Source organism: Oryzias melastigma, linkage group LG17, assembly GCF_002922805.2.
Source record: "Oryzias melastigma strain HK-1 linkage group LG17, ASM292280v2, whole genome shotgun sequence".
Lineage (NCBI taxonomy): Eukaryota > Metazoa > Chordata > Actinopteri > Beloniformes > Adrianichthyidae > Oryzias > Oryzias melastigma.
The window spans coordinates 8,700,658-8,714,846 of NC_050528.1; the positions used below are offsets into that span (position 1 = coordinate 8,700,658).

A 14,189-nucleotide genomic window follows, 5' to 3' on the forward strand; every position below is an offset into this window, starting at 1 on the left:
TTATGAGAAAAAAGTCACAAATTTAGTTTATGACTTTTAAAGTCATAAATATTCTTTTTTCTTGTAAATCTACGAGATTTAAAGTTGGAATAAAAAAATAAATAAAATAGTTTGGAAACTTGCCCTATTGTACTATGGTGTATTAAGGCCACAAAAAAACGCAATATAATTACATTTAAAGTTGTAAATTTACAACTTTTTTCTTGTAGATTTAATACTTTTTCTTGCTAGTTTACATGTTAGAAAGTCGTAGATTTACAACTTTCAAACATGTACATTTACGAGAAAAATAGTCTTAAATTTAGTTTATGACTTTTAAAGTCATAATTATACTTTTTTCTCGTAAATCTACGAGATTTAAAGTTGAAATAAAAAAAATAAAATAATAATAAAATATTTTGGAAACTTGCCCTGTTGCACTATGGTGTATTAGGTCCACCCCAAAATAAAATCGCAACATAAAGAGATTTAAAGCTGTAAATGTACAACTTTTTTATTGTAAATTTATTACTTTTTTCTTGCTAATTTACATATTACAAAGTTGTAGATTTACAACTTTCAAACATGTACATTTACGAGAAAAAAAGTAATAAATTTAGCCAATGACATTAAAACACATAAATGTACAACCTTATTCTCATAATTTAACAGTTACTCTTTTTTCCTCATAAATTTACGACCTATAAAGTTGTATTTAAAACATTTATTTGCTAGTAAAAGGTCCCTAATACTACTGTAAACAGTTCGTTTAGGTTTTCCATGTTTTATTTCATAGTTCTGATGACATCATCAGGGCATCAAAAGAAGCAAAATAACAAAACTTTCTATCTGTACATTTTGAGATTTTTACATTAAATGGTGAGAACAAGGATAACCACATTTTAAGTGAATCTACAAGAAAATCCTCCCCTTTCTGATGACGTAAAGATCACAAAACAAAATCAGTATTGACTGGAATATTTAAGACATTTTTTTTGTTTCTATAATTTTTTTTTTTTTTTCCAAATAGGAGGATTTGTATTTTGGCCATCGATGATGAAAACCTCTATTTCAAAGAACAATTTCTGCCTTCTATCGAGGTCGAGAGGACACTTTTCTCTTCCAATAGGTGTCTAAAAACCAGAGGAGAGCTTATGCATGTGAACTGTGAACGAGGAGGTCCACATTTCTAATAAAAGACAGTCAGTTAGTTTCTTTAGAGGCTAATGGGATCTCCTCCTCCTCCAGGAGGGTAACTAAAGCACTACTGATTACCCACAATCAGTTAATGCATATATAAAACTGGAAGAAATGCACAAAGTAAGGAGTTCTACTGTACCTTTGCCTGCAGCATTAGCATTTGTCCCTTCCCAGCAGTCTGGAAGAAAACAGGAGAAAATGTAATCTTCGATCATGTGATTCCTCCACCAACTCAGATGGGAGCACACTCCATAAAATGCATAAAAATAAATGCACCTCTGGGGAGTTTAGCAGCACACAGGCCAGTTCATAGCAGGAGTATGGCTGCACGTAAGAGTTACTGAGACCGCCCACCTCATCGGTAGCAGCCAAATGGAAATACTGGGAAACAAAAGACAGAATTTGAGTTGCAAAATGACAAAAAGCTTTCATTAAAGTCACTTCACTGCAGTAGAAATGCAGGAGACAACAGCTCTGTAAGCGGAGCTTGGAAGTACAGATTAGCGTTCGGCGTGTCAGGTTTCCAGCTGCTGAACACTCCATTATTGATCAGTCATGAGTGTACCTGAATGGCTTCTTTGGTATTGTGCAGACATTTGCTTATGGCACCAAGAAGCAGGTTTTTCAGCCCCAAACATGAGACGTCGTCAATCATCTGCAAAACTGAAAAAAAACAAAAAAACAGAAATTAGAGACTACAGAGCAAACACTCCTCTGAACGCCGGGATGCTGTTCGGCGTTTACCGTCAGTCATGGCGTGCAGCTTGGCAGTGGAGCAGTTGGGAAGAGCTTTCCACAGGTACAGAATCTCAATGACAGCCAGGACGCAGAGCTCTTTGGATAAACTGGAGCTCCTCAGCTTCTCCGACTGAGGAAATATCAAATGTTTCCACAGGTCATCGATCGGCTACATCGGCGGCCCCCAACCTCTATCAGAACTCGGACCGGTTTAATGTCAGAACATCTTCACGGATCAGCCAGTATGAGGGTGGATTTGATTTTTAATTTTTTATTTTTTCATTCAAATTCTGCAAAACACTGTGTGACTAGATTTTCCCTTAAAGATCCACTCTGTTTTTAACATGTTCTTGTAGCTTTTTTCTCACAGCTGAGGACCTATAGAAAAGAATTTGCGATTAAAACTGTGTTTCTGAGTGTTCTTAATTCAAATCGCGTTAAATCAACAAGCTAGCTTTTAGGCTAAATTGGAAATTAGCTCATATTTAAGATACACACTAAATATTTGTGCAAAATTGGCCTGTATTAGGGATATTTAAGCAGTTTTACTAAAACATTTCCAGAAATTTAGGTCAACTTCAGAACTCTTTCATAGTTCTTGAATGATTTTTTTTTTCATTTTTATTCATTAAAAAACATACAATATAAACTTGAGTTGTAAGCTCAAGCATGATAGAAAACGAAAAAAAATGAAAAGAAGAAAAACTTAAATTAAACTTCCAGTCTTTTAGCAAATTTAACTTTGCAAATGGCTTTTGTATTTTCAACAAAAAGCTTCAACATCTTCAGCAAAAAGTATTCACACTAGCATTATCTCAGGTAATGGTAATTTTCTAGTTATTATAGTGTTCGGGAACAACGGTTGCAGTACATCCATATTTGGAGTCTAGACTCAGCTGTCTTTTATTTTGAAGTCAAAGGCTCTTCTTCTGTTTCCTCTCTGGCTTTTTCCTGCAATAGTCAGCCTTCCAAATCCATTTGTTTCTTTGCTAACTTTGAGGATTTAATCAAGCAGCTGCTTTCAGAAAATAGCGGATGTATTTTGGATACATGACGGACAATAAATGAGATGTTGTGAGGAGAATTCAGTAACTTTCCAAGAAAAAAAAAACTTCTTTTAGAATCAGATTATAAATAAAACGTAGGGTTTCTTTTCCAGTCTGTGACCCAGAGGTTGGAGACGTCTGATTTACATCATGAAACAAAAATATCAGGCAGGTCCAATACTCACCCTCTTCGTAGAAAACAGCTCGATCTGATTATTTTTGCGCTTAAAAAGTTTTTGAACGTCTTTGAAAACAGCAACAGCTCCCTCCAGGTCGCCCGTGGCTCCTTGGCACGCTGCAACCATAAATATTCCCGTCTGAGAAGTCGTCTCACATCGCCTGACAGCTAACTTCAGCAAAGCATGCTCACTACCTCCTGTTAAATAGGCGTAGTAGCACTGGGACCAGCGGGATTCCGTCTTCAATCGCTCGAATGCTCTGTAAGCCTCTCCGTAGTTCAGCTCGATCATGCTACACCAACCTACAACGTCCACCAATCAGAAATGAGGACAGAAGAAGGTGGTACAGTCCATAATAAAGCGGGGAGACGTACCTATTTCGTACAAGCACACGTGCTGAATCTCCCTCTGATCAGAGGCCAGATCTAAGGCATAACTGAACGACGTCAAGGCACTGCTGATCTGGCACTGAGAAGAGGAACGTTGTGGTTATCGTTCGGACTCAACCCAATCAGAAGAACTGCTCACATCACATCATAAAGCACAAAAGCTCATTCATCATCTCTTTTACCTCCAGGCGCTGGACTCGGCCTTTAAAAAACATGAAGAGGGAAGAGTTGGGATACAGAGGCTCCTTCTGTTGGAGAATGGATTTGGCTTCGGTTAGACCTGCCTGAGTGTCGGCGCCGTCCAGAGCGAAGAAGGGCTGCACGACCGTGTGGTACCACAGCAGAGCCAGGCTGCAAGCACACAAACTGATGAGAAACCGCCCTGACGACGGCCAGCATGTAAAGTTCCCTTTTAACTATTCAAACTACAAATTCAAAGTTGGAGATCAAGACAGAATTTCATCCTCTGGTTTAAAGACCCACTCTGATGAAAATCTTGTGTTTAGTTGCATTTTTCTGCATTTATTGAGAAAATGAAGTTCAAAATTGCATTTTTAATTATTTATTTATTAAAATTATAGTGAATCAGGAGTTCCCGTTAAATCAGGGCGTCCCCAACCTTCGAGCTGCGAACCGGTACTGGTCCGAGGGCCGACCAGGCTACCGAAAAGTACCGCTACCCGAACCCAGTACCGGTTCCGCGTTTGTTGTCACGTCCTGAGGGTTGGGGACCCATGATTTAATAGAAACAGCCAGCCCGTCAAAAAAACGATGAGTTGGGGACACCCTAAACGTCATAAAGTAACACAAAGGGGCCAGAACCATACCTCCTATTTCAGCAAAGTTCTAATGAACTCCTGCCGTTCTGCAGAAACTATGTGCTAAAAAAAACCATAAAGGCTTTTGTAATTTTTCTAAAAAGGAATAATTATTAGGGGTGTCAAAATATTGAGTTAATTGCGATCAATTAATTACAGAAAATATTATTTTTTTAAAACTATTTTTTTATCGTGTTAATCTAATTTTTGCGTCGGATGGTTACTTCCCTGATCTGCATTTTATCACACTCATACCATGGTCATTTAAAAAAGGAATATTAAATACATTATTTGAACTTCAGTCCTGTTATATTTTTACTTTTTTTTTTTTTTTTTTAACAAAAGCGGACTGTGTAAGATGCGGTGAGTCGCGTTGTCATGGTAACAGCTTCAACGTGGTCCACGCACGAACCGCGCTCCACTCTAGCTCCATTTTGAGAAAGGTGATTGTCATGAGAAGTTAACAAAAAAGGCATCATTTTAGAGAGAAAATTCACCTCTTTGTGTTGTTTTTGTCCAGATGATGAAACTAAAGTTATTTAAAAAAAAAAAAAATAAAAATAACGTAACGGAGTTTAAGAGTTTGATTCCTCTGCTGTGTTTCAATTTGATTCTTTCTTAGATTCTCTTCTACATTTCTTTTCTGCTTTATCCCAATTTTCAAAATGATCACATTCACCCAAACAGGAAAACTATAAAATCCCTCTCGTGTGTTTTTTACTGTCTTGCTGTTATGGTAAAGTGTGGAATAAGGTATATCAATATTTGAATTATGGAGTTAATAAGAAGTTTGTGTTCAGTATTTTTTGGATTGCTCAGTAAAATGTTTTGGGATGTGGTAAATTATTCACAAAAGTAAATGTTTTTGAATCATCATGTTTTTTTCTAGTAAATGGTAAAGACACTATTACATTATTCACATGTTGTTTTGGTGTTAAATGTTGTTATTTGTTCAAGATTGGGAAAAAAATACCCCTTAATGGTGTCACTTTAGACGCCAAAATAAAGGTTGGAAGTCTTTTTTAATTAAAAAAAAAGTAATAAAGCCACCTTTTTAGCTTTGTTTTGATGTTTTACAGCACCACAATGTCACAAACTTAAATAATAGGTAATAATAGGTTTTTAACAGCATTATAAGGTTAAAAATCATTACGATAAAAATAGATGGAATAGAAGAGAAAAATAGTCACGAAAATTGCTGTCATGTGAAAAATGAATCACATGACAGCACTAATAATTAGAATTAAAAGACCTCTGTGAACGCTTTGAAAACAGATCAATAGATGATCAGAGTGGGACTTTAAATGGAAATAAGGAAGAAAAAAAGTCTGACGGGGAAAATTCTTCCTGAGTCAGCTCGCTTTCTGTTCTCCTTCTCTAAAAGTTACGCTTTCGTTTCATGAAAAAGACAAACATTTCAGTTGCAGCCAGAAAAAAAGGAAATTCCCAAACATACTCACTCACGTAGCTAAAGGGGCCTTCATGTCCTTACTTTCACTGGCGAACGTGAGGGCTGACAGGCCTTGCTGGCGATCTCCGGGGAAGCCCAGCAGGTTGACGATCTTCAGCAGGTGCGGGGGCACCATGGAGATGCAGAGGTGGAAGAGTCCGTACCCGAAGCTGACAGATCCCTTCAGTCTGTCCAGAGCCTCCGGAGAGACCCCGTCGTGCTTTTGGGATGCGCTCGGCCCGGGTAAGGAGGAGGGGCTCCGGTTGGACGGTTCCGAGGTTGACCTTTCCTGCTGCTCAGACGCCCTCCTCCTGCTGCCTTCTTGCAGGTGCGTGATGTCGTTGTAGCATTTGTTGTACATTTTCCAGGCTTTGCGCAGAATCCAGCCTCCTTTGATGTACCCTGCCAGAGCAGCATGGGAAACCTACAGTGAAATGATGAGATGGAGTCCTCGCCTACCCATGAACGAACGTTTCTATACCTGATAGTTCTTGTTTGATGAAGGACAGAACTGCGAGGTAAACCTGGCAGTCGGCGATGATGACCTGCCTCTGGAGTCGATCGACCACAGCCATCCCCGACCTCTGAGCGTCCACCTGACAGAAGACAACCAGACGTACAGGAGAAACCCCAGAAACTCCAGAAACATCAAAGTAAGGAGGAGGACACTCACATTCCCCTTTATTTTGCTCTTGATGGTTTCGATCACGCCGATGTTTGCGCTCTCGCACAGCTTCTCTGTAGCTTTGAGGCTTTGAAAGGCCATCTGCATTTTTTCCTCTTCAAACGTCATCATGGCATTCTACAGACAGACGGACGAACAGGTGAGGCGAGTTAAGAGTGAAGTGATGATGGGTTTACATACCTGGGAAAAACCATGAAGTCCAAAAAAACCTAAAAACAAAAAAACCTGGAAGTACTTCACTTTTAAATTCATTTTACATCGCAGTTTGCTTGTTTTTCAGCATGTAAAACCAGATTCTTTTATTTAGAGAGTTGCACAGATACAGATTTTGGCTAAACTGAGTGATTTTTACATGATTATAAAAGGATATCTCTGAAAAATCAACCTTACAACAAAGTTATAACACTATTGGCTCCCAATTATTTGGATCTTTTCAGCTCCTTGTTTAAATATTAACATTTAGCAAAAAAGGAAATCCTGCTTTATTATAAGAAAACTAATGTACAACCAAACTAAACCTGTTTAAAAAAATGACAGTTTGAAGTTCTGATTCTTCTTTCTTGTGACAAAGTGTGAAATGTGGTGATTTTTTACCAAATTTTGACACCAGGTTACAACTACAGGTGTGTCCAATTTCGGGTGCGGCGTCCTTCCTGGGCTGCATTTGTCGGCCGCTTGCGTCGCGGCGCCGCGACAAGTGCCGTCCAAATTCAACGACTCCTTCAAATGCGGCCTACGAATACGGCCTTCTTTTTCCCCAATTTCAAAGATTGGTCTGGTGTATCGTTCTATGCTGCCCATTTCCCAAGATGCACTGCGGTCAAACCCTAAGATTTACATGGTTTACTACATGTATCAATTCGGGACTCACGGTTGCTAGGCAACAGGACATTCATCGGTGTAACGGCTGGAACTTTCAATAGGCTAGACTCGTCCAAATTCATAATAGTCGTTAACATCCAGTCCACTCACTCTACGAAGGACCCGACCGGCGTCAACCAGTAAGGGCGCGGCCTTTGAAGGATGCAGCACCTGAATTTGGACACACCCTACAACCGAAGTTTTGTTGCCCTATGACCTCGGGAAGAGGCCGCCAGCTTGAATTTTCATTAAAAAAAACAAGAAGTGATTTCGATCTATCACCTCTTAACTCTTTACTAGGAACCTATCTGGTGAAAAATGTTGGAATTAGAAGTTGTAGCGTTACCATGACAACCAGGGACATTTCTCTGTCTCTCACACATTTTTTACCTGAATATTGTAAACATTTAATACATAAATCCTTGACTCGATATGAACGAAACGATACAATACGAACATATTATTAATGTGGGCGTGGTTAACAAAATAAAAAGCATTGGTTGCCAAGGAAATCCAAAAATTTACTTTCCCCAATTCTTCTAAAAATGACATAGCCTTGTTTGTCACCCCAAGGCGACCAAAAACCAAAATGGTTGCTATGGAGATAAACCAATTGAAGATTTGTTTTTTCTTAATCATGAATTTGTCACATGCAGGTTTGACCAGAAGGAGAGTGAGGGGCGTGTAGCAGCTGCTAAACCAGTGAGGGCAGAGTAAGGTAGCGCCTGCGGGCCATTCAGACTATAAAGTTTTTTTAACCAGCTCAGTGGCCTTGTGGTAGAGTGTCCACCTTCAAGGGCGTGAGTTCGAATCCAAGCCAAGTCATACAAAAGTGCCTCCCTGCTTGCCACTCAACAACAAGGGGTTGGATTGGGGGGCTAAACAACCAAAAGGCTCTCACACGCGGCTGTGTCTGCAGCTAACCGCTCCCCCAGGGTATGGGTCAAATGCAGAAAACAAATTTCACACAAAACAAATGAGACTTTTAATTCAGCGCCACATTTTGTGGTTAAGCGTCACCGGCGATGCCTCAGGTGTTAACGGGTTAAAAGACAATCAAATTGAAAGTTTGACATAAATATTGTATTATTTATAATTAGAAAACACACAAAACTTTTTCTTAAGATATAATTTGGGCACAAACTAATAATGGATTTCCTCTCTACTCACCAAAAAACTCACAAAACTGGCCCCGAAACTCATCAGAGGACTGCGACTCCTAAAAGGGGGGAAAACAAAAAACTAGATGAAGAAATAAGATTAAACCTCTTATGTTAAATCAAGGTTTCCAGTGAAGCTCCAGTCAAAGCAAAAATAACAGGGCAATTAATAGAAAGAGTGACATTTCCCTTTCACCAGGGGTCAGGAGGCATGGGGGCTGCCCTTCACACCTAATCTCCCTTTACATAATAACATGTTATAATAATGAAGGAAAGAAGGAAGCATGATGTTTACAAAGCTGATCATTTATATTTCTACAAACCAGTTTTATGAGATAAAAAAAACATAATTATATGGAAAGTTTGCAGTTTTCTGGGTAAAAAAAATAGTCTGGCAGAGTGAGGTTAATGAGGTATTATGTATTACGGTAAACCTTTTTATCATTTAATAGATATCTTTGGCTGTTTTAGGCGTATATAGTAATGCCAACTAGCAGTACAACTAGTTAACCCAAAAGTGGGAACTAGTTAACTAGTAATTTATTAAAATGGGCACTGGTTTACGAGTGACTTTATAGAGAAAGTACTAGTAAACTAGTAAGAAAATACTGTGCTCACTAGTTAACTAGTGGGCTTTTTGCAAAGCACTAGTGAACATTATCTCTAGTTAACTTGTAAGACTTACACACGTGAGCTTTACAGGAACCTTACTCGTGAACATTGTATGTGACTAGTTAACTACTGGCCCTTTGAGAGTGTCACTAGTTAACAAGTAAGCAAAAATATGTAACACTAGTAAACTACTAGTTAACTAGTCTGCACTTTTGGGTACCACTAGTTAACTAGTTGTACTTTGGGCATTACTAGTTACTAGTTAAAACAGCCTGATAGCAAGGATATCTATTAAATGTTCAAAAGGCTTGCCATAATTATGAGCCCGCGTGCCCTCATTATTTACAAGTCTGGACACGGAAGCCCCGCACAGACCTGTGAGTCCTGAAGAGCTCGTCGCTCCGCCGGAATTCGTTGTTCAGCAGCATGTTGATGCCTTTCAGCGCCAGCTCGGCGTCGTTCAGAGGATCCGGCTGCTCTTCCTCCACGCCCCCCGGAGCTGGTACCGTCGGGTCCGCCATTGAGATACCCGCCGCCGCCGGGGAGGGGAGGGGGGGTAGAAATTAAAGGAGGCCGACCGCGCGAAACTTTACCGTGACGACTCTTCAGCGGGAGCTTCGCGTCATTGCTCGGTTTCCGCTAGGCTTCACGACAAACTGAAAAACAACCGCCAAAGCGCTCAGCCGGCGTCCGTCCCCGAAGGAGTGTCGCTGTTCCGCGTTCTGTCTGACAGGCGGGTGTTGCGCCGCGAACCGCAACCAATCGTCGGAGGATTCCGGCCGCGGGAGCGCGCACTGCCGCTGAAAACCTTAGCCGTTGACTCGCGTTAATATTATCAAACACAACCGATAACTGTCATGTAGAGAGAAAATATATAAAATGTAATTTTTTAAAAAGTATTTTTTTTCTTCGCTAGTACTAAATAATGTAACTTGCGCGTTCCCGCTTTCAGGAAGCATTCTGTGTGAGAGCACATTAAGCGGCGCAACACCGGCGGTTTGTGCGGTCCTACAGTGCAGACAGGAAACGTGATGCCATCGAGGGAGTTTCTCATTCACGAGCAACTACAGAAATGATTCTCAGCAATTGAGAACACACGGAAGCTTTTGTATAGACTACCATCAGTGGCGGATTAAACATTTTGAGGGCCCAGGGCAGAGTGAACATTAATGTGGGGCCCCCTGCTGCGGTTGTAATAACATTTCTTAAAAAAAAAAAAAAAAAAAAGTCCACTGAATAACTTCTTTAATAGCTCACTTTTAGATATAGTCAGTGTTAAGAATTCAAATGTTTTGATAAGAATTTAAAAAGGCAAATTTTAATGTTAAAGAAATGTATAATTAAAGGGGCCATACTACTGTTTTCTTAAGCCTTTCAGAGTGATTTATATCCATATATATGATTATGTTACCTTTGGAGCACTGAAAAAAAAATTATTTATGAAATACGAGTTTTTTTCGTAAGTTTTTTTCTACCCGTAAGTAAAACAACTCGATTCCTGAAGCTCCACTTGCCGCTGCATGTGGCTGCCGCCTATTCATGACATCATCCCAGAGTCTTTCTTTTTTTTCGTTTATCCCACGGAAATAAGTATCCAAATTTCTTCAAAGATGGATGCACATACAATAAATCTATGGAGAGACAATAGACTCACTCTGATTTGTGGGTGCGTAAACAAATCAAGAATTATGTACGTACAAATCCAAAATTATGCACAAATCCTAAATTACGCACACACAAATCAAGAATATGGATCTAATTTATGCAAAAATCCTAAATTACGCACCCACAAATCGGATTGAGTCTATTTTCTCTCCATACATATCTGCCTTTAGTGGCCCTGACGATCGGTACACTGGTTCTCCACACAAATACACGCTGTGTCTGCACGGCTGTGCCCGACCGGGGTGGGGGGTCTTAAAGGAGCCCCCCGTCTAAAGTATCAAACACCTGTTTGAGCTGGAATTTATTGAAGATATACGATATTGTTCATCTAAAATGAAAGTGTTTTTGCTGATCACCACTAACTCCATGGAGAAATTGAGTGTTGGTGTTAGACTGGGGACGATGCTGGCAGAGCAGACTCTTCCTGGAGGGAGGCGTGTCCTATCGTGCTGACGTCAGCACGATAGGACCCACTCGTTTTCGTGGCAGGTTTTTGAAGGATTACTCTTAAATGCAGGAACAGATAAAAATACCACTTTGGGGTTCTTTATAGATAGGAATGAACGTAACGAGAAGTCTAAATATGTAATATTTGAAGTACAAAAAATCATTTGTTGCTCTTTTCAGCAGTACAGATGTTGTTTTTACTCTTATTGGGCAACAAGGGATTTTTATTTACTTTGTGAGTTCTGGGAAATTTAATTAGGATTTAGGGAGCAACCTGTGACAAAAATAACAAAATTATTGTTAGTAATAATTTGAAATGTATTAAATTAAATATATATTTTTAACGTATAACTTATTTAATTAAATTAACCCTATATATTTGTTTAGCTTTTAAGCATTTTATTTTTTTCATGTCTATATTATAATTTGGATCTATGCCTACTCAAAGTGTTTATTCCACTTTTTTGTGTGTGATTGTTGTTTTTTTTACTTATTCTTTTAACCTATATTTATTCATGTTTTTTATGTCAAGCATCTTGTGTACTACATAAATTGATTAATTAATGATTAACTATAGAAACCAAAATCAAAATTTTTTAAATCTGCTTTAAAGCGAAACATTTTCCCCATTCATATTCAAAAGGCTCCAGCAGTCGTCACAAGCAGGGACGCTAATATCAACATTTTAATTTAGTTTCAGAATTTTAATAAAAATGTACAAAGCAGGTGAGTAAACACTTTCTGGTGAATGTAAGTACTTCAAACACATCATGTGACAAGTTACATTAATCTGAATTTATAGAAATGGTCCCAAACTTGACTCCGTTTCTATTTGTAGCATAACCTTATTTCTGTACTCCAAAATGATAAATGTATGTTTTTTATGGTCATACTAGCAGACAAACATTCTTGTTTTCACATTAAAGGAATGCAAAGTGGGTCATTTAATCAAAACAAGTCAAATAAAGAATGTGAATAATGTCTCACACTTATAACCAGCTAAAATGTAAAAAAACTCTGCAAGCTGGTACGTGGAAAACAATTTAAAAAACACATTAAAGTCACCAAATCCGTCATTTGTAGACTAAACAGTTGTTGTTTTTTTTTTTATAAAATACATTTCTATTTCAAAACAACAAAACAAAAACATGTAATATGGATCTCATTTACAGCACCACTACAAAAAAAATGATCTGTTTTCTTAAAGTGCTGATTTGGCCAAAAAAACACACCCGTTCAGTAGCATTTGGTTGCTGGGTCAACAAATTGATGCATCTTACAGAAAACGGATTCCTGAAATGTGTCATGATTTTGTTACACAATAAATAAAAGAAATGTTTAAGAGAGAGCAGCAAACGGCTGCTGCTGGTTTCTCTGCTTTCACACACGTTCGCACACTCAAACCGAAATCGGATTCACACTCACAAAAACATTCTCTGTCACGGTAACAGATTGCACATAGGTGGTGGTAAACATGGTCCCAAGGTTTGTTCAGAGGAGGGCAGCGTTGCTCAGCCTGGACACTCCTTGAGGTTAACTGGGCCAAACACCGCTGACAGTCGGCTGAAGGAGATCAGCTCATCGTTGATTGTCATGTCTTGGATGCAGCCCATAAAAGAGGACGTGACCGGGAGCGCCGTTTGGGTCAGTGTCCCTGTAGAAACAACAGGAATTCTTGGTTTATTTTTCCTATTTGATATTTTGTTTTACTTCTACAGTTTGTGTAAACGGAAATTTGACTTTAAAGGGTAACCAAACAGGGAAGTTGGAGGCTGACTCCACCCACAGTTGAAACTTGAAAATCCAGTCAGAGGGGCGGGGCTTGGGGGCTGGACTATTATCATTATTGGAGCTGCAGATCGTAACGTGGGACTTCTGAAACTTATATGGTTTGACCAATCACAAAATTCAACTGTAATACCTCGATTAACCTTTAGAGGGCAGCACACACACCCTTTTTGACTATATTTTAAAAAATTAACTAATTAATCGCAAACCTGGGGGAAAATTAATTGCGATTAATTTTTTTAATTTACAGTATTTGCCAACCACATGACAACATGCCAGACCATGGATCAAATAGTTATTTTATTGTGAAAAAGCGATCTAAACAAAAAAAATTTCAAGATTAAAGTACTAAGAACCAATTGAGTATTTAAATCTTTTTAAATTGCCTAGCCAATGAGAATGACTGCTGCTCCGTGTGGTGCGATTAATTTGCGTTAATAAATATTAATCATAATTTGTTAATCGCATGCATTAATGCATCAACATCCACGATCCTACTATTTATCCAAGAATTAAAAACGTTTATTTTAATTTATCTAAATTTAACAATGACCAACAGACAGTACTTTTAAAGCCCCATTTATAGAGGTTAACAGCCTAAAAAAGTTGATTTAGGGTTTGGTTACCCTTTAATAAACGAAGGTTGAGTATTTTCTGGACACTCACCAGGAATGCCACCCAAATACAGAGGGCCTTTGGTCAAAATAGGGGTGGAAGTTGGTGGTCCAATCTTGTAATTGTCCATTGTGTCCACAGACAGTTGCACGACATGCATCCTCTTGATCACTAAACGAACAACAAGGAAGACGTATAGAACGGCGTTTCTGCACGAGAAGTATACGGCATTGAAAAAGGAATCCTCTTACTGTGAGGATGTCTCACCTGATATTTTATGAAATGCACCATCACATAAAGAAGCTTTTGGTTTCACTGACACCATAAATTCTCCTTTTCCATTGTCCACTTTTGCCACCACCTGTAAAGTGGAACAAGTTCAAATCCAAAGTATTCCGAGTATAGACCTTTCATTTAACACAAATAAATAAACTATTATTGGTGATTAAATCAAATGTATTTTCTAATCCAACCCAATAGACACTCCCCTTCGTTTTCTGATTTGTGATTTGTTTTAGTGATCCCTGATGATCCCAATTGTGTGATTTGCAATATTA

The 14,189-nt window shown here is 38.7% G+C and overlaps 2 protein-coding genes across 2 annotated transcripts in view; both read right to left on the bottom strand.

The window, feature by feature from the left end:
* LOC112147156 (tetratricopeptide repeat protein 39C) overlaps nt 1-10,081 on the bottom strand; it is a 12,852-nt gene extending 2,771 nt beyond the window's left edge. The window contains exons 1-13 of the mRNA XM_024273317.2: nt 9,493-10,081; nt 8,516-8,564; nt 6,473-6,601; nt 6,281-6,395; nt 5,814-6,201; nt 3,714-3,882; nt 3,517-3,610; nt 3,337-3,444; nt 3,149-3,258; nt 1,924-2,047; nt 1,745-1,842; nt 1,456-1,560; nt 1,319-1,357 (exon numbers count right to left, since the gene is read on the bottom strand). Coding sequence (XP_024129085.1) covers nt 1,319-1,357; nt 1,456-1,560; nt 1,745-1,842; nt 1,924-2,047; nt 3,149-3,258; nt 3,337-3,444; nt 3,517-3,610; nt 3,714-3,882; nt 5,814-6,201; nt 6,281-6,395; nt 6,473-6,601; nt 8,516-8,564; nt 9,493-9,638 — 1,674 coding nt within the window. The 5' untranslated portion in view covers nt 9,639-10,081. The remainder of the gene's footprint in view (nt 1-1,318; nt 1,358-1,455; nt 1,561-1,744; nt 1,843-1,923; nt 2,048-3,148; nt 3,259-3,336; nt 3,445-3,516; nt 3,611-3,713; nt 3,883-5,813; nt 6,202-6,280; nt 6,396-6,472; nt 6,602-8,515; nt 8,565-9,492) is intronic.
* A 2,075-nt stretch (nt 10,082-12,156) lies between these two features.
* Nucleotides 12,157-14,189, bottom strand: part of LOC112147734 (laminin subunit alpha-3) — an 88,285-nt gene continuing 86,252 nt past the window's right edge. Inside the window, exons 75-77 of the mRNA XM_036216253.1 lie at nt 13,900-13,993; nt 13,684-13,803; nt 12,157-12,883 (exon numbers count right to left, since the gene is read on the bottom strand). Coding sequence (XP_036072146.1) covers nt 12,741-12,883; nt 13,684-13,803; nt 13,900-13,993 — 357 coding nt within the window. The 3' untranslated portion in view covers nt 12,157-12,740. The remainder of the gene's footprint in view (nt 12,884-13,683; nt 13,804-13,899; nt 13,994-14,189) is intronic.